The sequence below is a fragment of the Ovis canadensis genome, chromosome 10 (genome assembly GCF_042477335.2).
Source record: "Ovis canadensis isolate MfBH-ARS-UI-01 breed Bighorn chromosome 10, ARS-UI_OviCan_v2, whole genome shotgun sequence".
Classification (NCBI taxonomy): domain Eukaryota; kingdom Metazoa; phylum Chordata; class Mammalia; order Artiodactyla; family Bovidae; genus Ovis; species Ovis canadensis.
Genome location: NC_091254.1, coordinates 40,085,939 through 40,108,516, shown reverse-complemented (window position 1 = coordinate 40,108,516; position 22,578 = coordinate 40,085,939). Strand labels below are relative to the sequence as shown.

General features: G+C 38.9%; 1 protein-coding gene across 5 annotated transcripts in view; it reads left to right on the top strand.

Moving 5' to 3' along the window:
* The window catches only part of NBEA (neurobeachin), a 669,183-nt gene that overhangs the window by 595,025 nt on the left and 51,580 nt on the right, over nucleotides 1-22,578 (top strand). For all 5 annotated transcript variants that reach the window (XM_069601566.1, XM_069601568.1, XM_069601567.1 and 2 more), the window contains exon 47: nucleotides 11,884-12,036. In XM_069601566.1, the coding sequence (XP_069457667.1) occupies nucleotides 11,884-12,036 (153 nt within the window). The remainder of the gene's footprint in view (nucleotides 1-11,883; nucleotides 12,037-22,578) is intronic.

The window sequence follows — 22,578 nt, the reverse complement described above, 5'->3', positions numbered from 1 at the left end:
TGTTCCATCATATTTTAAAATTATGTGGTATACCTAAGAGGAACTTGAAAATAATTTTGAGTGTCACAGAAAATGACTCACGATTCTTTTATATTATTCAGTTAAGGTGTTTTTGTTATTTTAAAAAATTCCCATCTAATTTAAATCGAATAATCGGTAGATGGAAAGAAAAGCCTATAAATTGCCTTTCCTGCTGTTAACTCAATATTTGGCCCATTCCAGAAAACACAGCAGGAATTGGATTTGACCTTAATGTGTCATATTGTTATAGCTTGCCCAGCTTTGGGTTTACGTAGCCTGGGGCAATTAATAAAGCATTAATGACAAGACCCATTTAAAATGTAGGCTTTTCTGTACAGCCTTAGCTTTTACTTGACTGTGCCTGGGGATACTACGCAACAATACACATTAGATTAAACCAACACACACACACTATCCTGGGCCAGCCGGAGAGCAGAGTTATTTTACAGTTGCTACTGGCTTACCTATTGGTAAATATAAAGATGGATTCCTTTATTTGGACTTTCATTTTTTAAAAAATAGTCTTATTCAAAACATTAAAATACATCTGTTCTTCAATTTTTTCCTCATTTTTTTCTGATAAGATTATATGATCTGGTTATTACAGAGGTATACATTTCTTATTTTAACCCCTTTTTCTTCAGACTTTTCTCATCACTTCCACTCATGCTGCTGAATATACAGATATTATAGTATCATTCCATTTAGTGTTTTAATCCAACAAAAGGTAGTGAATTAAAGTAAAAATTGTTATTTACATATTTATGCTTATCTATTGCATTTTTAAAAGGCAGTTACAGTGTTACTGAACTATAAGAAAGTGGATGAGTACAACTTTTATTCAGTTTCTTTCAAAGCAGAAAACAAAAGGAATGGATCAAGTAATCTGTAGCATCTTTATGTGTCTTATTTGTTGCTGTCAGAGTTTGCATAAATGAATATTAGTTTATATGTACAATGTATTCACATTTGGAAAGAAGATAATTTAACGTGCGTTCTTACTGTATGAAACTCTGAAGGCCCATATTTTCCTCCTATCAAACTTTTGATTTCACTAAGGAATTCAACTTTGAAAGATCCGTAAACCATCATTTAAACTGATTTACAAAGAATGATATCAAGAAGAGAATCCATTTCTTATTTAATAATGCTTTGAGAATTAACATAAAATGGGGAGTCAGTAGGCTTCTAGAATTAACACAGTATCTTTAAAAAGCATTCAATAGCTATTTTAAATGTGAATTAAATATTCTTATCTACATTTTAAGGCTTTCTATCATATGTAAGATTATTAATTATCTTAATTCAGAGCTGTGTCCATATTATATCAAACTTTCAAGTGAAAATGCTTGTTTTCTTGACACCATTTTCTTGACTCTTGACATCATCAGGAAATAGAAACTTGATTTTTCGACCTAATTCAAATGTTCACCCTCACAAGCCCACACATGAGTCAGTCATCCTAATTTATGTATGTAGATAGAGTTTTAGGCTTTACCTTCCATCCTAAGAATTTTATTGATTCTTCTGATCACCAGATATCTCCCCTAGTTACATGTCAGTCTCGGGACCAGTGTTTTTATATTTCTAAAGAAAAATGCCTCTGCAGTATCTCCTAATGTAGATTTAAGGTCTTGTATAAAAGAGAACTAGGACAAAGGGAATGGTTTTCTTCCTTCTTTGTTAGCGTCGGTCTTGTCCTGCAGTAATGAGTGCAAGCTGGGCAGAGAAGGAGCCGTGGTGAAGTGACCTCTCTGAAAAGGGTCTTACAAGTTAAGTCAGACCAGTTCATTTTTACTTTTTTTTTTTTAATTTCTCTCTTCTAGCATAGTCTTGGTAACAGTGACATTCAACTTACTGAAGTTCTTATACTAATTTTTCCTTAATGCCTTCAAAAGTTGTTATATTACTTTTTAAATAGCTATGCAGATGTCAGAAAAGGGAGCTGTGACAAAATGTCATTAAGGTGACATAGTGTAAATTAATACAGTTAATGGAGGTGCTCACCACTGACTCATTGACCCATTATGAGCTCTTGTGGAATTAACGAATGCCAGGGCATCAATCTTTGGAAAAAAGGAAGAAAAGAGATGGCAGCTTTAAAACCTTGCAGTGAATTATATTAGAAAAGTGAAAACGTCTGGGTTGGATTTGATTTCACTAGGAAGCCATAAAATGGTATGCTCTCTCAGCAAAATATATTAAACTGGAATGTCAGATTTGATGCAATAGGTATACAATTATGATAGTGTTAATAGTGGTCTTCTATCATTCTAAGACATACTTTCAAGTCCAATTTCTCAGCAGCTTGAACTTGTCATAAGCTTGTAAATTAGAAATTCTGTTTGAGGATATTTTCTTATGTATAATACTATTAACTGTACCATGGGGTTTTAGTATAGCTGTTAAAACATACTAGAAATCACATTTTCAGACACAAAATGCCTGTTTTAATATTCATCTTGCCATTTCTTTAATAATATTTGGTGTCTTTCTGCACTATTTTTCGTTTAGGAAATTTTAAACTACTTGGCCTCTTTCCTTCTTTTCTTTAAAAGCTGATTAACAGAAATCTATCAATGGGAAGAGAGTAAACAGAAGAGCTGTTATTTTAAGTAGGCAAGCTGGTGCCTTAAGTGACTGTAGGAGTGCACTTACCAGTTGTAATAGGGGAGTTCATTCTTCTCGAGTAATTCTCAACAGTTTTCAAACAGGCTGTTTTCTTGGTTATTTGATACAGTCCTCAAAACAATAGCATAAGATAGAGATCATTATCCCTATTCCATAAGTAGGTTCACAGATATTCAGTGACTCGCCTAAGTTCACACAGCAGTAAAGAGGGAGCCAGAATGAGCACTGAAGGCCATTCGGTTTTCCCCACTGCATTATCCATTGGATGGTCTGCTGCTTTTGTTTTTCTGCATGATCTCACAATCATATCCAGCCATACCGGCTGGTGCTGTCTCTTCAGTCATGTCCAACTCTGCGACCCTATGGACTGTAGTTTGCCAGGCTCCTCTGTCCATGGGATTCTCCAGGCGAGGATACTAGAATGGGTTGTCATGCCCTCCTCCAGGGGATCTTCCTGACCCAGAGATCAAACCAACGTCTCTGATGTCTCCTGCATTGGCAGGTGGGTTCTTTACCACTAGCACCACCTAAGAAGCCCAGCCACATTGACTAGTTTGGAGTAATTGACTGATCAAGTCATACTGTAATCATTAATTGCTGTGTATAAAACATCCCTCAAAACTAGTGGCTTAAAAACAAATTTTTTTATAAATGCAACCATTTATTTTCTCAGAGTTCTGCAATCAGAATAAGGTTCATCAGGTACAGCTTGTTCTTGATCCACGTGGGGTCAAATGGGTTGGCTCCTCTGGGTCTGAAAAGTTCAAGACAACTTCCTTCACGTGCCTGGTGCCTTAGCAAGGATGGCTGGAACTGATGGGGACTGGCTGGTCCTCTCTCTCTTTGTATAGTCTGTCTGGGAAGACCATCACAATTTTTTTCATGGTGTCTCCCTACCAAGAAAATAAAAACAGAAGCTGCAAAACCCACTTATTGCCTGGGCTTGGAAGTCACATAGTGTTACCTCCACTGCATTGGTTATGGTCAGGGCAAGTCACAGGGCCAGCCCAAGTCAAGGGACAGGATAAATGGGCTCTCTTCCCCATAAAATGAGCAGCAAAGTCACATCGCAGAAGTACATGGAGGTTGGTGGGATTGTTGTGGTCAACTTTGAAAAAAGTGTGCTTGAGTCCTCTTTCCAGTCACAATTCACATTCCTCCTACAAACAAAATATACTCAGCTTATCCCCCGCAGTCTCATCCCATTATTGGGTCAGGCTCAAAATCTAGTAGCTGATGATCTCTATCAGGCCCAGATACAGATGAGGTACAGAAATTCCTAATTTGGAGATCTGGAAGATAAAAAGACAAGTTATCCGTCCCATGTACTTTCAGCCCCCAGAGGTGAGACAGGAACAGGTAAACCTCAACAGACACTCTGTTCAGAAAGGGGGAAGTGTGGAAGGTACACAGCAACTCCTGGTCACAGAAAGTTGGGGCCAAACCCTCTTTTGCCCAAGTTGGTGCAGCAACTTTAAAAACTTGTGAATTTTTTCTGTGTATCAAATTATAGTTCACTATCAGGAAAAAAAAAAAAAAACTGTTGCTCACCAGTTCTTTCAAGAAGGATCCTCCCTACTCCAGGCTGTGAATAGGATGCCCTTGGTCATGCTCATAAGATTCTTGGAATCCCTTTGTGTGTCCCAGTGGGCCTGCAAACCACTATCTTAAATTTTCCTGAACAATTACAAAGGGTTTTACAGGTATCCTTTTACCTGTGGCTATATTTTACTCACAGCACCTTAGAATATCCTTGTCTGACCTTTTTTCTTTAATTTTGAAAATCTGACAAGATTGTCCTAGGCCCCTGTGTTTGTCTAAGTACTGCTTTAAATCTGAGCAGATTCTTCCGTAGCTCATAATACTTCATCCATGTACTAGTAAAGGAGCTTCCCTGGTGGCTCAGCGGTAAAGAATTCACCTGCAGTGCAAGAGACAGGAGTTTAGTCCCTGGGTCGGGAAGATCCCCTGGAGTAGGAAATGGCAACCCACTCCAGTATTCCTGTCTGAGAAATCCTATGGACAGAGGAGCCTGGCGGGCTTCAGTCCATCAGGTCGAAAAAGAGTCGAACACATCTGAGCAACTAAACAACAACAGCAACAAATACTATTACAAGAAACCAGTGGTCACTTTTGACGTTCTGCTTCAGTTCAGTTCAGTTCAGTTCAGTCGCTCAGTCGTGTCCGACTCTTTGCGACCCCATGAATCGCAGCACGCCAGGCCTTCCTGTCCATCACCAACTCCCGGAATTCACTCAGACTCACGTCCATCGAGTCAGTGATGCCATCCAGCCATCTCATCCTCTGTCGTCCCCTTCTCCTCCTGCCCCCAATCCCTCCCAGCATCAAAGTCTTTTCCAATGGGTCAACTCTTCGCATGAGGTGGCCAAAGTACTGGAGTTTCAGCTTTCGCATCATTCCTTCCAAAGAAATCCCAGGGCTGATCTCCTTCAGAATGGACTGGTTGGATCTCTTTGTAGTCCAAGGGAATCTCAAGAGTCTTCTCCAACACCACAGTTCAAAAGCATCAATTCTTCAGCACTCAGCCTTCTTCACAGTCCAACTCTCACATCCATACAGAAATACCTTAACCAGAAGCATGAGTTCCTTAGATCTTTTCTGTCTTTGAAGTGATTGAAGGCATGTTTCAAGTTAGTTTTTCCCATGCTGCAAACCATGCATTGACTTTCTCCTGCTTCCAGTAGCAGCTTCCTGTCTGACCCGCCTCCAACAGTCTCCTCACCTCCTTAGCTCCATCCTTCCAGCCTCTACCTCCTGCCTGTCCCAAGGCCAGTGCCACGTGTTTTTATTACTTCAGGACTCCACTCCCAGGCATTAATTTCTGTTTCAGTTACCTACCACTGTGTAACAAAACAACATCAACTATTATTTACTGACCATCATGAAATTGGAGTTAAGGCTCAGCAGAAACCACTCAGGTCTGTGCTTCAGTGAGAGCTGGAGAGGCTTGGCTGGGCCAAAATGGCTTTATTCTCATGTTTTGTGCCTCATCTGAGCTGATGAAGTGGTCAGGGACTGTCCAGGCCTGTCTGTCTGTCCATACAATCTTTCCAGTCATATGGCAGCCACACGGTTTTATATGATAGTTGGCTTCTCAGGAAACAAATGAGGAGGCTGCCAAGCCTCTTAAGTCTTAGGCATCTGTGTAAGCCCTGGGGTGTCATTCTGTCCCATTCTCTGTGTTGAATTCCCCAATCCCTCCCAGCATCAGAGTCTTTTCCAATGAGTCAGCTCTTCACATGAGGTGGCCAAAGTACTGGAGCTTCAGCTTTCGCATCATTCCTTCCAAAGAAATCCCAGGGCTGATCTCCTTCAGAATGGACTGGTTGGGTCTCCTTGCAGTCCAAGGGACTCTCGAGAGTCTTCTCCAACACCACAGTTCAAAAGCATCCATTCTTTGGCTCTCAGCCTTCTTCACAGTCCAACTCTCACATCCATACATGACCACTGGGAAAACCATAGCCTTGACTAGACGGACCTTTGTTGGCAAAGTAATGTCTCTGCTTTTCAACATGCTGTCTGAGTTGGTCATAACTTTCCTTCCAAGGAATAAGCGTCTTTTAATTTCATGGCTGCAATCACCATCTGCAGTGATTTTGGAGCCCCAAAAAATAAAGCCTGACACTGTTTCCACTGTTTCCCCATCTATTTCCCATGACGTGATGCAACCGGATGCCATGATCTTCGTTTTCTGAATGTTAAGCTTTAAGCCAACTTTTTCACTCTCCACTTTCACTTTCATCAAGAGGCTTTTTAGTTCCTTTTCACTTTCTGCCATAAGGGTGGTGTTATCTGCATATCTGAGGTTGTTGATATTTTTCCCGGCAATCTTGATTCCAGCTTGTGTTTCTTCCAGCCCAGCATTTCTCATGATGTACTCTGCATATAAGTTAAATAAGCAGGGTGACAGATACAGCCTTGACGTACTCCTTTTCCTATTTGGAACCAGTCTGTTGTTCCATGTCCAGTTCAAACTGTTGCCTCCTGACCTGCGATTTATACCATTCTGTTGAATCTGATTGTGCGTTTGGACAAAACCAACATCTGAAGTGCAAGTAACTGTTATGTATGTGTATGTGTGTGTATGTATATATATATATATATATATATATATATATATATATGTGTATATATGTATGTGTGTGTATATATATATATATATCTGCTTAGCTTAGGTAACATATAAGTTAGTCTAAATATTTGATGAAAACATTTAAATCATCTGAAATGTCTACATAGATATCCATTCAAACATATATATCCAAAGTGACAGAGCTTTAAAAAAAAAAAAAAACCCTGATTACAGGATATACTTTGATACTGGATAAACTCTATCAACTGAGTGAATAGCTTCAAAAATGTGTTCTGCATAAAGCTATGGAATGTGTTGTTGCACACATGCTGCCCCCATTTAATCCTCACATCCAAACTGTGACTTAGTTGCTGTCACCATCACAATTTTGTATATCAAGAACTGTTTTTTTCTTAAAGCTTAAGAAATTTGCCCAGGCTGGCAAAAAGTCTGGATCTCAACTCAGAATGATTTGATCCCAATGCACAGAAAGTTGCACTTCCCCACTGGAAGGGACAGTCCCCCAACTGCCAGCCTGCCAGCCTTCCCTTTCACTACAACTGACTAGTAGCTCTGAGGTAACTGCTTTAACTAACACAGTTTGAAAACCACAGCTTTCAAAATTTTTTACCACTATTTCGTGGCAAAAATTGAGGATTTAATGAACATATCACAATGATCTATTCATTTTTCATTCCACATATATGTATTGAGTACCATTTTTATATGTCAGGCACCATTCCTACAAGTCAGTGGTGAACAGGTGAGCAAGAGAGACAAGATCCATGTCTATGGAATTTCCATCACAGTAGGACTCGGGAGCATAAGTAAATTAAAAAAAAAAAAAAAAGAAAGAAAGAAAAGGAGACTTGCTGCACAGAAAATTAAAACAGAATAAAGTCATACAGAGTTGTTACTGCTTTAAAAGGAAAAACAGAATGTAAGCACAGGGACCTGGATCTAAAGTGTTTGGGCTTGGCTTCTGTCTTTATCACCTATTTGCAGTATAGTTATTAGCAAATCACTTAACCTCAGTGTTCATTTCTACGAAGTGGGAAGAATGAAGATACTTGTCTTAGGAAGATTTTGTGAAGATTAAGAGCAAGATGTGAAGTTCTTAGAACAGTGCCTGACACAGTAAGATACAAATGATAATTCCTGCTGTTTCAAGATTGAATGACCAGATGTGACATTTCAGCTCTTTGCTGATCTTGGAGCCCAGACGTAGTGATTATTATCTTCTTGGACCTAACATTTGAATCTCAGTGATGAAACTCTTATTCAGGAAATTTTAAAAAATAAACAAACATTTTAAGCAATATAAATGTGAACATAAATTATGTATGAATGCCTTGTATTTATGTATTAAATTTAAAATCAAAATGCCGTTTGAAACAAGATTTTAAAACAATAAAATCGTGGCATAAAAACTTGCACCCACTCAGCTACTTTGGCAATTTCTCCCTAGACTTTTTGTGGTTTACTCTCTCTTTCTTCCCCTTCAGGGAAAAAAGGAAAAAAAAAATTCCCCAGCTCTGCAACTTTGGTCTTTTGGAGCTTCAAGGTTTTGCAAATACGCTGTGCCTCTGGAATTTTTCATATTTCTTTAAAGTATCTCTGTGTTTTGTATTTTGACTTTTTTTTAATCTGCATCCTAAAAATCCGAAAGTAACTGAGAGTGATTCAGGGAGAGTTTCTTCATCCTGTCAAATGTCAAGCCACTAAGAGCTTACACCAACATCTTAGTTAACACCCTGATTTATGACCGTGGTCTGGTCAGCCAGATGAGGACCAGAGTGGAGAAAATGTCTCACTTAAGGATCATCCCGAAGGCCCTGATGGTCCTACTTTTTCAAGATTGGCCACAATTCAAGCCTTCCCGAGTGTTCCTGTTGAACCCTCCCTAAATAACCGTCAGGGTGGAGGTTCCTCAGCCTCACTTTGTTCTCTTTGGTGTCAGCCAGCTTCCAGCCCATTTTTTCTGGAGTGCTCACATTAAAATGAAAAGGACCTGGTCTTCCACATCTTCAGATTTGCTACAACTTTTCTAGCATTGTTAAAACCAACTTTTCATAAATTTAAATTGGACTCTTTTTCACTTCTGAACCTTTCAGCATAACTAAAATAAACAAGATAACATTTTTTAAGCTCCAAAAGTTTCCTGTCAGGAGATGCAAATTTTATTTCTAGGTGCATCCTTTTTTCTTTTGTTTAATTGAGTACTCCATTGGCTCTTTTCCTATCTTGAAGCAGTCTTCCAACCATTTGCATATTCCCCAGAGGATTTCTAGTGATATTAAAATAACTTTGTCTAGCATCTTCAGTAGTTTAATATTTAATGAGCACCTGCTGTGTACATAGTATAGCACCACAAGCTGTGGGGGATTCAACAAAATATAAACCTCACAACATTAGGCTCAAAATCTGCTTTGCCCAAATTGTTATTAATATAAAATCCTAGGCTTCTTATGCCTTTGCAAATATAATTGAATGACATTCAGTGAAATATTAAATAGTGTTACAGAGGCATGTAGGTTAATGATAACCATATATTTTATATGACCCTATTCCACAGGAAAAAATGGGAAATAATATGTATGAAAAACAGGAGAGCACCGAGACAGCTGAAGATAAACTGAAACTCTTTGGGCGGTCTAAATAAAAAAATAAATTGTGTTGCCGTATCCATGTGGATGTACAGCATATCCCTCTTGGTCCTTAAGAAAGCTTATGTGGTATAGCTCTGGACACAGAACATGAACACAAACATCCAACAAAAGACAGAAGGGAAATTCCTGACTTATGTGAGCCTCTTATATATAAATCACCCTCTACATGGAGCAACTGTGTGAGCTTTCATTCCTCTCCCCATTTGGGACCATTTGGGAGGCTCCTTCTACTCTGTATCATATATAAAACGGGTAACGTTCAAATAGCATGTTCTGCGTCTTGAACTAATTTCCCATGTTTTCTCAAACAGTGAAAGCGTTAGCCGCTCAGTCGTGTCCAACTCTTTGTGACCCCATGGATTGTAGCCACCAGGCTTCTCTGTCCATGGAATTCTCCAGGCGAGAATAGTGGAATGAGTAGCCATTCCCTTCTCCAGGGGATCTTCCCGACCCAGGGATTGAACCCTGGTCTCCTGCACTGCAGGCAGACTCTTTACTGTCTGAGCCATCCTTTTTATATACCTTTTCATATGTCTGAGCTCCCTCCTCTCCACCTTTATTCTTTACTTTGACTCTTAGTGTCTTGCCTTAGAACAGATGTAAACATGGCAATAGCTCTTCCTTAAAATTATTGCAGTCCAAAATCCAAACAGCTTAGGTGGACATGAACTTCTTTAATCATCTGACTCCGTATGCCTCATCCTCCTATCTTGATCTGTCCCCTAATACCCTACACTCTACCCATACTCAGTTCCCACCACTCCTTGGCAGTACTCTCTGCTGGTTCCCTCATCTTTATCAAACTCAATGTCCGACCTCCAGTGTAATCTTTTCTGACTTGCCCAGAGTTGCCTGCTCTATCCTTCCTGCTCCCTTGTGCCTTGTTATTGTACTTCTTTCATTATTATTGTGTATTGTAACCACCAGTTCATACATCTGCCCCAGAGGCCGGAATATGAATCACTCAAAGGTAAGGCCATGTCTGTTCATTATTTGTTTTCTTAGTACCCATCACAATGTCTGGTATTCAAACTTTACTACGTGAATAAATAAATATTGGGGATTATGTAATGGATTTTGGAGATTTCTGTTTAAATGGTTTAAATGGAAGAAATGGATTCTTAAAAAGCTAAGCTCTGCTGATACAGAAAATTCATTTATGTGAATCTGTTCAAACTCTGATAATGCTGGAGAAATAAACATTATTATGTATTTCTTATGGTTCACATTTATCATCATAAGAATGGATAAGGATCAGTTTCTCACAGAGGATTTGCTCACATGAAAACTCTCTTATGCTATAGCAGATAAATGTTGGTTTTAGTATGAGAACCCATAGAGAGAATGCTTGTGTGTATGCATTTCTTGGGCTGAAGAATCCAATTTATTTGAAGACCTCAGAGTCTGTTCTGTTTTGTTTGTTTGTTTGCTTGCTTGCTTTGTTTTGTGGGGTTTTTATTTTCCTCTCTGTGGCTTGGGGGAGTTTGTTTGTTTGTTTTTTTTAATGTTTTTATTCATCCCTGTGTATCCATAGTGAGATTCTAATTTTGGTTACTATGCTATCCATGTTGGACATGTTACTCAAATAAATGTTCTTATAATTTTCACAGTATGAAGTTAATTTAACCCTCATCTTGATATTTGTAAAGATTAGTATTTCTCGTGTTTTTGATGGTATACATAAAAACTGTAGTTTTTTGTTTTCATTTCCTGCAGTTGTTTTTTAAAAGAAAGGACAACAAAAATTTTTAAGGTTGAAATCAGTTTCTGTGGCATATTTATTCTAAATTTACGCAAACCACATACTAGGTATTGTGCATCAAACACAAGTTTGCCTTGAACCCAATCGTTAATGTCGTATGTACACACACTAAGTAACACAAGTTGTCTTTGCATTCAGTTTAAGAATTTACTATTCAAGTGGCATGTACTGAATATTTAAAACTTATTATGTTACATTATCTCTTAATTTTCTTTAGTGGTAGGTATAAAAATAACTTATTTTGCCAAATTATAAAATGGAACTCTCTCTTCATGAAAGTCATGTATTGTAATTGCCAGTGGAGTTAAAAAGAAAAGTAGAAGATGCTGCATGATTTTAGCAATATTTTAAACTTTTGGTATTTTAATAGTGTTCTGAAAAGTTTGTTGAACAGCATAGACTTGTATATATGGCATTATCTACTTGTTTACTAATACTGTTGGGAACTATTGTTGATTCTGTAACCCATTTCTCTTAAGTAATCTGTGGCAAGATAAGATTGAAAATCTTATAAATTGTCAAGCATATATTTGAAGAAAAATATCTTCTTAGGCTCTTATCTGAAGAAAATTAATAATAGAATCAAGTAATAAAATATTGGATTTAAGTGAAAAAATTAATTCTGTTATATAGTTTTTATAAATTAGTACTTCTGTTCAACTGATTTTTAAAGTAGTTTAATATGCTACATTTTTTATTCCTGGCAGGAACTAATTCCAGAATTCTATTACCTTCCGGAGATGTTTGTCAACAGTAATGGATATAATCTTGGAGTAAGAGAAGATGAAGTAGTGGTAAATGATGTTGATCTTCCCCCTTGGGCAAAAAAACCCGAAGACTTTGTACGAATCAACAGGATGGTAAGAGCAATTTTGTTTTTTCTTGAGCAGTCACAAGGAAGTAAAAAATATTCTGTAGTTTTTTTCTGTTTTTAGCTATTAACAAATTTTCATTTAACATCTATAAATACAAGGTTAATTTTTTGAGAAAAAAGAAAGGATTTTACAGTTGTCTTTTGACAATGTTCTTTATTGTAAAGTGGATTTTCCTTCATGAGGACTAATAAAAGAATGGTAATTCAGTTATTTTTGCTCCCTTAGGAGAAGACAATCAGATGAGCATCTGTTGACTAATGCAACATATTCTAAAATGCTTGACATTAATGCCCATTCCTTATTTTTGTCTGCTGGCTATATCTGTTCTCTTTCTTCACTCATAAAATATTCAAAACAAAATAGTGTACATTTAGAACATATTTGTCTGTAAGAAATTGTAAGCTGTGAAACATACCTTGCTGCTGCTAAGTCTCTTCAGTCGTTCCCTACTCTGTGCGACCCCATAGACATCAGCCCACCAGGCTCCCCTGCCCCTGGGATTCTCCAGGCAAGAACACTGGAGTGGGTGAAACATCCTTAAAGTATCATATACTTGACTTTAAGAGAACACTCATACTGTAAACGTTCTTAGACAGAAAATGCCATTGCTTTTTAAATCTGTATGAGAGATGTCTGGTGTAAAAGAATGTGTAGATATTGATAGTATGTTTGCATGTGGTTATTTTATAGATTTTAATATATTTATCCATATTTAAGAAGATTTTAGTCTCAGTGTGGTTTTGGTATATGGAATTAATTGATTTACCAAACAACCTCTCTAGTGTTCTTGTTCTGGTTCTTGGCCAGTTGAAGAATTAGATCAATAAACTCAATGACCTAAAATATATGTTTAACCCTGTTTCACTCTCAGTTTTTTCCAGCTATCCCATAAATATGTTTTATTTTGTTTTGACAGTATATTTATTTGCATTAGAATCCAAATAATGCCCACATATTACAGTGGCTCTCACATATCCCCAAGTCCCTTCTTTTGTAAGAGCTGTGTAACATTCACATGTATCACACAGATATAATTCACATGCCATGCAAGTCGACCATTCAAAGTAAAAAAAAAATGGGTTTTAGTCTATTCATAGAGTTCTACAACCATCACCACAGTCAATTATGAACATTTTTATTATCCTGTAAAGAAACCCAATTCCCTTTAGCATCCTCACAATTTCCCCCATTCTTCCAACCAGCCCTCGGCAACCATGAATCTACTTTCTGTCTCTATAAAGATTTGCCTTTTCCAGATATTTTGCATAAACAGGATCAGAAAGTATATGATCCCTTCCTCTACCCTACCCCTGATTTTGTGTCTCCTTTTGTCAGTTAGTCACATGCTGCCTTCAATTTTAGAGCTATCTTTTCTGTCTCCAAGAAATATTTTAGTTTCAATATACTTATTCTAGAAAGTTGGTACTGAGGCAGTAGACTCAGTTTAAAGACTCATTTAACCTATCTTTAAAGTTACTGAATAGATCATCTGTAATCTAGTCTCATCCTGAGGTAATATCTTGTACACACGCGTGTGTGCTCAGTTGTGTCTGACTGCTTGTAACCCCATGGACTGTAGCCCACTGTAGCCCTCCTATAGCCCACGGTAGCCCTCCTCTGTCCATGGGATTTTCCAGGCAAGAATCCTAGAGTAGGTTGCCATTTCCTTCTCTAGGGAATCTTCCTGACCCAGGGATGGAACCTGTGTCCCCTGCATTGACAGGCAGTTTCTTCACCATTGACCCAGTGAATGGTGAAGAAGTGAGGTGATATCATGTAGTACCAGGATTTCTCTCACTTCTCAATCTATAAATTGGTACTTTTGGATATATGTTGTAATTTTATACTATCTTCTTGAGCAATAGATTTATCTCTTTAATTAATCTTTTAATGTGAAGGATTTATACTTTAGTGATGCATGTTTCTAAGAATCTTTGCTTATTTTTAGCACAGATAGTCCATTGTTACCACAGTACCCTTACATACTTGAATTTGTTATTGTTATCATTTAGTTGCTAAGTGTCTGACTCTTTTGTGATCCCCGTGGACTGTAGCCACCAGGCTCCTCTGTCCATAGGATTTCCCAGGCAGGAATACTGGAGTGGGTTGTCATTTCCTTTTACAAGGGATCTTTCCGATTCAGGGATCAAAATCATATCTCCTGCATTTCAGGTGGATTCTTTACCTCTGAGCCACCAGGGAAGCCCCATATACTTGAATACTGACTATGATATCAGTGTAAAGATACTACATCTACAAATTCAACCCTAGAACCCACTATGTACTGAGTGGTTTCCGAGTTGAGTGGTTCTCAGTTTCTCAGTCATATCTGCCCTGGTGCCTACAGTAGTATTTAGTTACCAAATATTTGCTGAGCAAATCACATAGGGGTAGTAAGGATTTTAGCATGCTGTCTAGTCAGGTCCAAACTAGTGAAATAAAACAAATCTTTCACTCAGGCAAGCAAAGTAGCAAAAATTGTTGGACGAACTTTTCTCTTGCTCATGCTGTTGATTGAACTGATTGAACACAGGTTTTCATGTGGGCACTGATAATTAATAACTGCCAGTTCAGTTCAGTTTAGTCACTCAGTCGTATCCGACTCTTTGTGACCCCATAAATTGCAGCATGCCAGGCCTCCCTGTCCATCACCAGCTCCTGGAGTTCATCCAAACTCATGTGCATCGAGTCGGTGATGCCATTCAGCCATCTCATCCTCTGTTGTCCCCTTCTCCTCCTGCCCCCAATCCCTCCCAGCATCAGGGTTTTTTCCAGTGAGTCAACTCTTTGCATGAGGTAGCCAAAGTATTGGAGTTTCAGCTTTAGCATCATTCCTTCCAATGAACACCCAGGGCTGATCTCCTTCAGAATGGACTGGTTGGGTCTCCTTGCAGTCCAAGGGACTCTCAAGAGTCTTCTCCAACACCACAGTTCAAAGCATCAATTCTTCAGTGCTCAGCTTTTTTCACAGTCCAACTCTCACATCCATACATGACCACTGGAAAAACCATATCCTTGACTAGACGAACCTTTGTTGGCAAAGTAATATCTCTGCTTTTCAACATGCTATCTAGGTTGGTCATAACTTTCCTTCCAAGGAGTAAGCATAATAAGTGCCAGGTGTTTATATTAGAGAGAGATTGACTTGGGGTTTGAAAGTTCCCTGGCTGTGGAATTTAAGCTCTCCCATTTACTAGCTTCATTGCCCTGAGCAAATTATGAGATATCTTTTGTCCTCGTATGTCTCATCTGTAAGGTGGGAATACCTTATATATGGGATTTTTTTAATAAAAAATTATTTATCATAAAATACACTTGTACAATTTAATGATTTTTAATATATTTACAGAGTTGTGTGACCATCATCAAAATCTAATTTTAGAACATTGCTGTTACCCCAGAAAGAGCCTGTGCCCACCCCCAACCCCAGACAGCCATTAATCTTTTTTCAATTTCCTTGGTTTGCCTCTTCTGGATATTTTACTTAAATAGACCCATGTAATATGTACTCTTTTGTGTTTGACATCTTTCACTTAGCATAGTTTTTTAAGTCCATCCATGTTGTAGTATATATCAATTCTTTGTTCCTCTTTTTCATAACAATGCTCCAAATTTTGTTTATCTGTTCATCAACTGATGAACTTTTGGGTTCTTTCCACTTTTGGGCTGTTAGGAACAATGCTGTTATGAGCATTCCAATGGACATCTCTATATGGACAAGTTTTTTTCCTTGCTTTGGGGTTTATACCCAGCAATAGAATTGCTCAGTTCAGCTCAGTCACTCAGTCATGTCCAACTATTGGCGACCCAATGGACTGCAGCATGCCGGGCCTCCGTGTCCATCACCAACTCCTGGAGCTTGCTCAAACTCATGTCCCTCACGTCGGTGAGGCCATCCAGCCGTCTCATCCTCTGTCATCCCCTTCTCCTCCTTCCTTCAATCTCTCCCAGCATCAGGGTCCTTTCCAGTGAGTCAGTTCTTCACATCAGGTGGCCAAAGTATTGGAGTTTCAGCTTCAGCATGAATCCTTCCAATGAACATTCAGGGATGATTTCCTATAGGATTGACTGGTTGGATCTCCTCGTAGTCCAAGGAACCCTCAAGAGTCTTCTCCAACACCACAGTTCAAAGCATCAATTCTTTGGCATTCAGCTTTCTTTATAGTCCAGCTCTCACATCCATACCTGACTACTGGAAAAACCATAGCTTTGATTAGATGGACCTTTGTTGGCAAAGTAATATCTCTGCTTTTCATATGCTGTCTAGGTTGATCATAGCTTTTCTTCCAAGGAGCAAGTGTCTTTTCATTTCATGGCTGCAGTCACCATCGGCAGTGATTTTGGAGCCCATTATATCTACTACTGTGGGCAAGAATCCCTTAGAAGAAATGGAGTAGCACATAGTCAACAAAAGAATATGAAATGCAGTACTTGGGTGCAATCTCAAAAATGACAGAATGATCTCTGTTTGTTTCCAAGACAAACCATTAAATATCACAGTAATCCAAGTCATATGCCCCAACCAGTAATGCTGAAGTTGAACAGTTCTGTGAAGACCTACAAGACCTTATAGAACTAACACCCAAAAAAGATGTCATTTTCATTATAGGGGGCTGGAATGCAAAAGTAGGAAGTCAGGAGATAACTGGAATAACAGGCAAATTTGGTCTTAGAGTACAAAATGAAGCAGGGCAAAGGCTAATAGAGTTTTGCCAAGAGAACACACTGGTCGTAGCAAACACCCTCTTCCAACAACACAAGAGAAGACTCTACACATGGACATCACCGGATGGTCAATACAAAAATCAGATTGATTATATTCTTTATAGCCAAAGATAGAGAAGCTCTATACAGTCAGCAAAAACAAGACCAGGAGCTGACTGTGGCTCAGATCATGAACTCATTGCAAAATTCAGACTTAAAATTCAGAATTGCTGAGTCATGTGGTAAATTTATGTTTAGCTTTTTAAGAAATTAGCTGTTTGCAAACTGACTGTGTATCTTACATTCCTACTAGCAATGTATGACTGTTCTAGTCCCTCCATATCCTCTTCAACACTTGTTATTTTCAGAATACAGTGCTTCTTCTAAATAAATCTATATAATATCACTGTAAACACATTATCAACCTTCATGTTCAGTGTACTAGGAACTAGAAGGATTGTGTATAATATGGTGAAGTATTGTTTCTCAAACGTTTGCTTTCTCTCTCCAAAATAATGTTTTATAACTAAAATATGAGAAATAAATACATGCACATTTCTGAAAATGGCATAAAGCATTTTTATTATAAGTAATAAGTTCCAGTTCATAGGTGGCTCAGTGGTAAAGAATCTGCCTGCTAACGCAGGACATGAAAGAGACTCAGGTTCAGTCACTGGGTTGGAAAGATCCCCTGGAGGAGGAAATGGCAACCCACTCCAGTATTCTTGCCTGGAAAATTCCTTGGACAGAGAAGCCTGCCGGGCTACAGTTCATAGTATCACAAAGAAGCAAATACAACTGAGCACATAACAAGTTCCAACTTGGTTTCTTGAAGAAATGAAAGAAGCAAAGCACCATATTTTGTCTCTGTTTAAAAACAATTCTTGATATCTTTTAAGCGTTAATGAATTTCATAAAGCTTGTGAACTAAACCTATTCTGCATAGAATGAAAGACTTTACACAAAATTCTGCTTATTTGGGAAAGTCAAACTGCCTGCATCTTGGTTCTATGAGGCACAAGGAGGCAGTGCCAGGTTGAATCAGTCCTTTATAGGAAGTGGCTAGCCAGCACATAATAGGTGGCTTGGGGACGGGTTATTCTCTGGGTCTTCTTTACGTGGGTTTTCCTTGAAGGGACTCTATAGGTTAGAAAGGGAAAGCTACCACACGCATCAGCAAGATTCTGTGTCTATAGCTGCCATTCTTGGTATATCAGAATTGAGCCAAAGGCCAGACCCAAGCTGCTGCCTCTGGGAAGGTTCTTAATGCATCAGAGCTATCCAGACACCTTTCAAGTGTAGCTGGTGTGTCTAACAACTGCTCTCCTGTCTCAGGGTCTCCTGTACTGCTTTTCTTTAAATTGAAGTTTTTCTTCATAGCATTCTGTTCATAGTTTCCTTTGCTCCAACTTCTGGTCCATTTTCCCATCATACTGATGGGAAATGATCATACTGATGTTATGAAGAAATAGTCATCTGTGTTAAAACTGGAAAATGTAACCAGCTGTCCACCTCTCTTATTTTTTGCTGAAGAAATATTTGCTTGATGAATCTTTCTATAATATATAAAGCCTGGGTGGTAATATAAAATATAGAAGTATTTAAATTTTCATGAGTTTTCCATGAATTCTATGAATACAACATCCATTTTTTAATATTATTTTATAATATTAAAAGTTTCTATCTTTATACTGGCTCTGAAGTTCATACAGGATTTAGTACTTATGAAATGGGTTTAGAGAAAACGTGCTTTAGTATATTTATAACTTGGACTGGGATTATCTTAAGTGATCTGAAGGAGTTCTTTGTAATGAGCCTAAGGTAAAAAAATGAAAATGTCATATAGCCCAAAGAAATGACACTCACATTACCACAAAAGGCCTTTAGCTCTCGTGTGGATTAGTATTCTGCATCCATACAAAGGAATATTCCCTCCTTCTTTTATCAAGCTATTGTTAACAACTTCAAGGCAAAGTAGACAAAAATAATGTTGTAAAAAGAGATATCATTGATTATAAATGATCAGTTTCATTATCCTATGCCAACAATTAAAAAGGCATTTGATGCAGTTGTAGAAGTCTTTACATCCTGACAGCTTCATTTCCTTTTATTTTTTTTAAATGAAGCAGTACTTGGATTTTTTAATGATAAATTTCTTTTAGTCCTTTTTTTTAGTTGTAATTGATTGCAGTTGTTTGTATTTTGTAAATACAGTGACAAGCTTTGTGTTTCACTGAAGAACTGTGACATTCAAAATTTGGTTTCATTAGCAAATCTGGAAAAGTGATAGAGACACTTTGAGTAGGCATTTCAATAAATTCTCAGTGCATTGAATTCATACATCAAGAATCGGTTTAATTTATCCACATGAAGCTAGGCTGATTGCAACCGACGCACTCATGAAACATTAATAAAGCACTGTGTTCAGTTCTAACATGATTATAATCTGACCTCCTCACAAAGGGCAGAAATAGAAAGTATCTCTGATAACATTACCCTAATGCTGGGTTCATCAATCATAATCTGCCCTTTCTTAAAATTTGTTTTAGAAGAAGGGCTTCCACGGATGTGCACTGCTAATCTCCCCAGCCCTCCGCTCAGTGTGTTCCTGGTTGTCTGCAGAGCAGGTGCGGTGCACTGAGGCAGAGAGCGCAATGCCGTGGCGTTTTTCTTTGAATGTATTACATCCTTTATAAAGTGTCTTTTGTAATAGGTGAAAATCAGCATTTAGGGTATATTGTACCTTGTTCAAAGATGAAGTTCAGCAAATAGCGTAACATAACAATTACTGGCAGTCTTGAAAAATAGATAGGGCTTCCGTAGTGGCTCAGTCAGTTAAGAATCTGCCTGCAATGCAGAACACCCAGGCTCCACCCCTGGGTCAGAAAGATCCCCTGGAGAAAGGAATGGTAACCCACTCCAGTATTCTTGCCTGGGAAACCCCATGAACGGAGGAACCTGGTGGAACCTACAGTCCATGGGTTGCAAAGAGTCGAACATGATTTAGTGACTAAACCAGCACCATTGTGATAGGCACATTATGTGTGAGTGCCCGCCCTGCCACCTGTTAGCCAGGACTCTCTGGACGAATAGGATATCCTTATCCCTCGGAGCTCAGAGCATCCTTATCTCTGAAACTGGGGGTTTGCAGGTCATGTAACCTTTGTTGAGAGCCAGCTCTGAACAAGGATGGAAAACACAGAGAAGATGTGGTCATGAATCGTTCTCTAAATCAAGCTAGAGTAAAGCCTGATTTAGGGATCCCTTCATTTACCCCAGTCTTCACACTGCCCTGGGCTCTGGAGACATAAGCGTGAGCAGCAGAGCCAGTGGCCGTTCAGAAGCTCACCTTCTAGCTAGGAACCCACACGAGTAAACACACAGGCTCAGTCAATGCTCAGTCAGCAGGTAACCACTGAGAGCTCCTGGTGCTATTTTGCGTGTTTGGGGTATAGTCAGTTACCAATGAACAGAGAGAGATCCGTGCCCTCATAGAGCTTATTCTCGATCAAAGAGAGATGGACAATAAACAGAAATTAATAAGTAAGGTATCTGATGTTTTAGCAGGTGATCAGTACTGTGGAAAAAAAGAAGTAGTGCAAGGCAAAGGGATCAGAAATATGGAAGTGGATGTCAGATTTTACCTGTGTTCTGAGAGGATCTCTTAGGCTGCAGTTCTGGGAATGAACTGTTGAGGCCCAGGGTAGCATCAGGCACATCTGTTGGAGGTACTGGGAGGGGGACGGTGACTTGGGCCAGCGTGGGAGCCGCGAAGGTAGTAAGAAACTGATCAGCTCTGGGGAATTTTTAAGTTGGAGCCAGCAGTTTCCCTCTGCAACTTCCTTGCAGTGGCCATTTTCCTTCAGATTTCTCTAGTCCCACAGAGTCAGATACAGAACGGCTGGGGGCCAGGTGTACAGAGCCATAATGGCTAGAGCAGCAAAGAGAGAGCCACTGCATTTTGGTGCTTTTTTCTAGGATGGGGGGAAGGGGAGAATGGACCGGGGGATGGGGGTGGCGGGGTTAGTACCTGTCAGTTTTAACAGAAATTTGAGCATCAGGAAAAGCCCAAGTCAACATGTTTATCTTCTACCAAATTGTGATCTTTTTTAAGTACATGCCTTACTTATCCATCTGTATATCCTCCAAGGCTGGTGCCTGACATGCAGTAGGTGGGCTGTAGGTTGGGACATGGCTTACTTTGATTATTTGCATTTCAGTGGGATGTGCTGGAGGTCAGAGATCTTGCCTTGTTTGTCAAAGTCTCCCTGGGGAGACTTCCTGGTACATAAGAGGTACTCATTATGGAATGAATAAATGATGAATGAATGAATGGTCCCCCCGTTTGAGATCTTCTTCCTTCAGATGCCCTTACAGTTCACTTCCTCCTTGTAGTCCTTAATTGTCACAAACTCAAGGACACTTTCTATGACCACCTGCTCTAAATCAGAAATCCGCTTCCCATCCATACGTATCTGTTGACTTTCTTTTTCCCTTAACATTTATCACCTCTCGACATACGCTCCATCTCACTAATAATCTTGGGCTTAGTTAGTCTCTCTCTCTCTGATAAGGATTTTGGTTCTAAACCTAAGATCTGCAGTAGTGTCTGGCACATCGCAGATCATCAATCAGTATTTGTTGAATGAATGAATGAATTTCTTTCCCACTCACCCTCACTTCCTGACATTCCTTCCTTCTTTTGGTGACCAACACATCTTTCCCATAGTTCAAATAATCACCCGATAAATATTTATTATTTAATGCTGAGTTAGGAGCTACAGGAAATGGAATAGAAGCATTAGGTACAGTCTCTACATTCCAAATGCTTAGATTCTAATTGAGGATGTAGTGCATGTGGCCTGTTTGAAACAATTAAGTGTTAATCAGTAATAACCCCATTCCTTTGTCTAGCACTTTACGATTTATATGCAAATTGATTTTCACAAGTAAATTTGTATACATTATTTACTACATTAAACAAGAGGGTACTCATGATAAGTGTCATAAAAATTCATAAAAGACTTCATAGACTGAGGTGGAGAACTCAGAAAACAAACATTGGACTTGAGTGAGGATGTCTCAGACTTGAAAAAAAAGCAGCAGGATGAAATGCTTTCATGTTAAGGGGAAAGGATCAACAGAGGTTCAGAGGTCATACCAGCTGCTATGTGCCCAGGGCTGTAAATTATGCTGCTGGAGCCAAGGATTTGTATCTAGAAGCCTAAAGAAATAGTGGGAGAGGGTGAGATCAAGGTTTGAAAGGTCTTAGGGGTCAGGTAAAGTTTACACTGAATGTGTTTTGCTAGGAGGAGCCTTGGAAGATTTGAAATCAAGGATGACAGTAAGAGCTGATGGTTTCAGAAATCTGTTCCACCAGCAGGGTGCAGGACCTGGAGTGGAGGAGGAGGTCAAAGGCTGACAGTAGCCCATGTGGAGAGTGCTCAGACTAGGACGATGCTAGCAGGAATGGAAAATAATGCAGTGCATTATACACCCAGAAAGCAATCAAGTAAGAGAATAATTTAAGCCCTCCAAAATAAACATTTAAAACAAACTCATCACTTCAGGGCAAATGGAAGGAAGAAAAGTGGTAACAGTGGCAAAGTTTATTTTCTTGGGCTTCAAAATCACTGCTGATGGTGCCTGCAGCCATAAAACTAAAAAACAGTTGCTCCTTGGAAGGAGATCTATGACATACCTAGACAGCATATTAAAAAGCAGAGACATCACTTTGCCGACAGAGGTCCATATCATCGAAGCTATGGTTTTTCCATAGTAGTCATCTACAGATGTGAAAGTTGGATCATAAAGAAGGCTGAA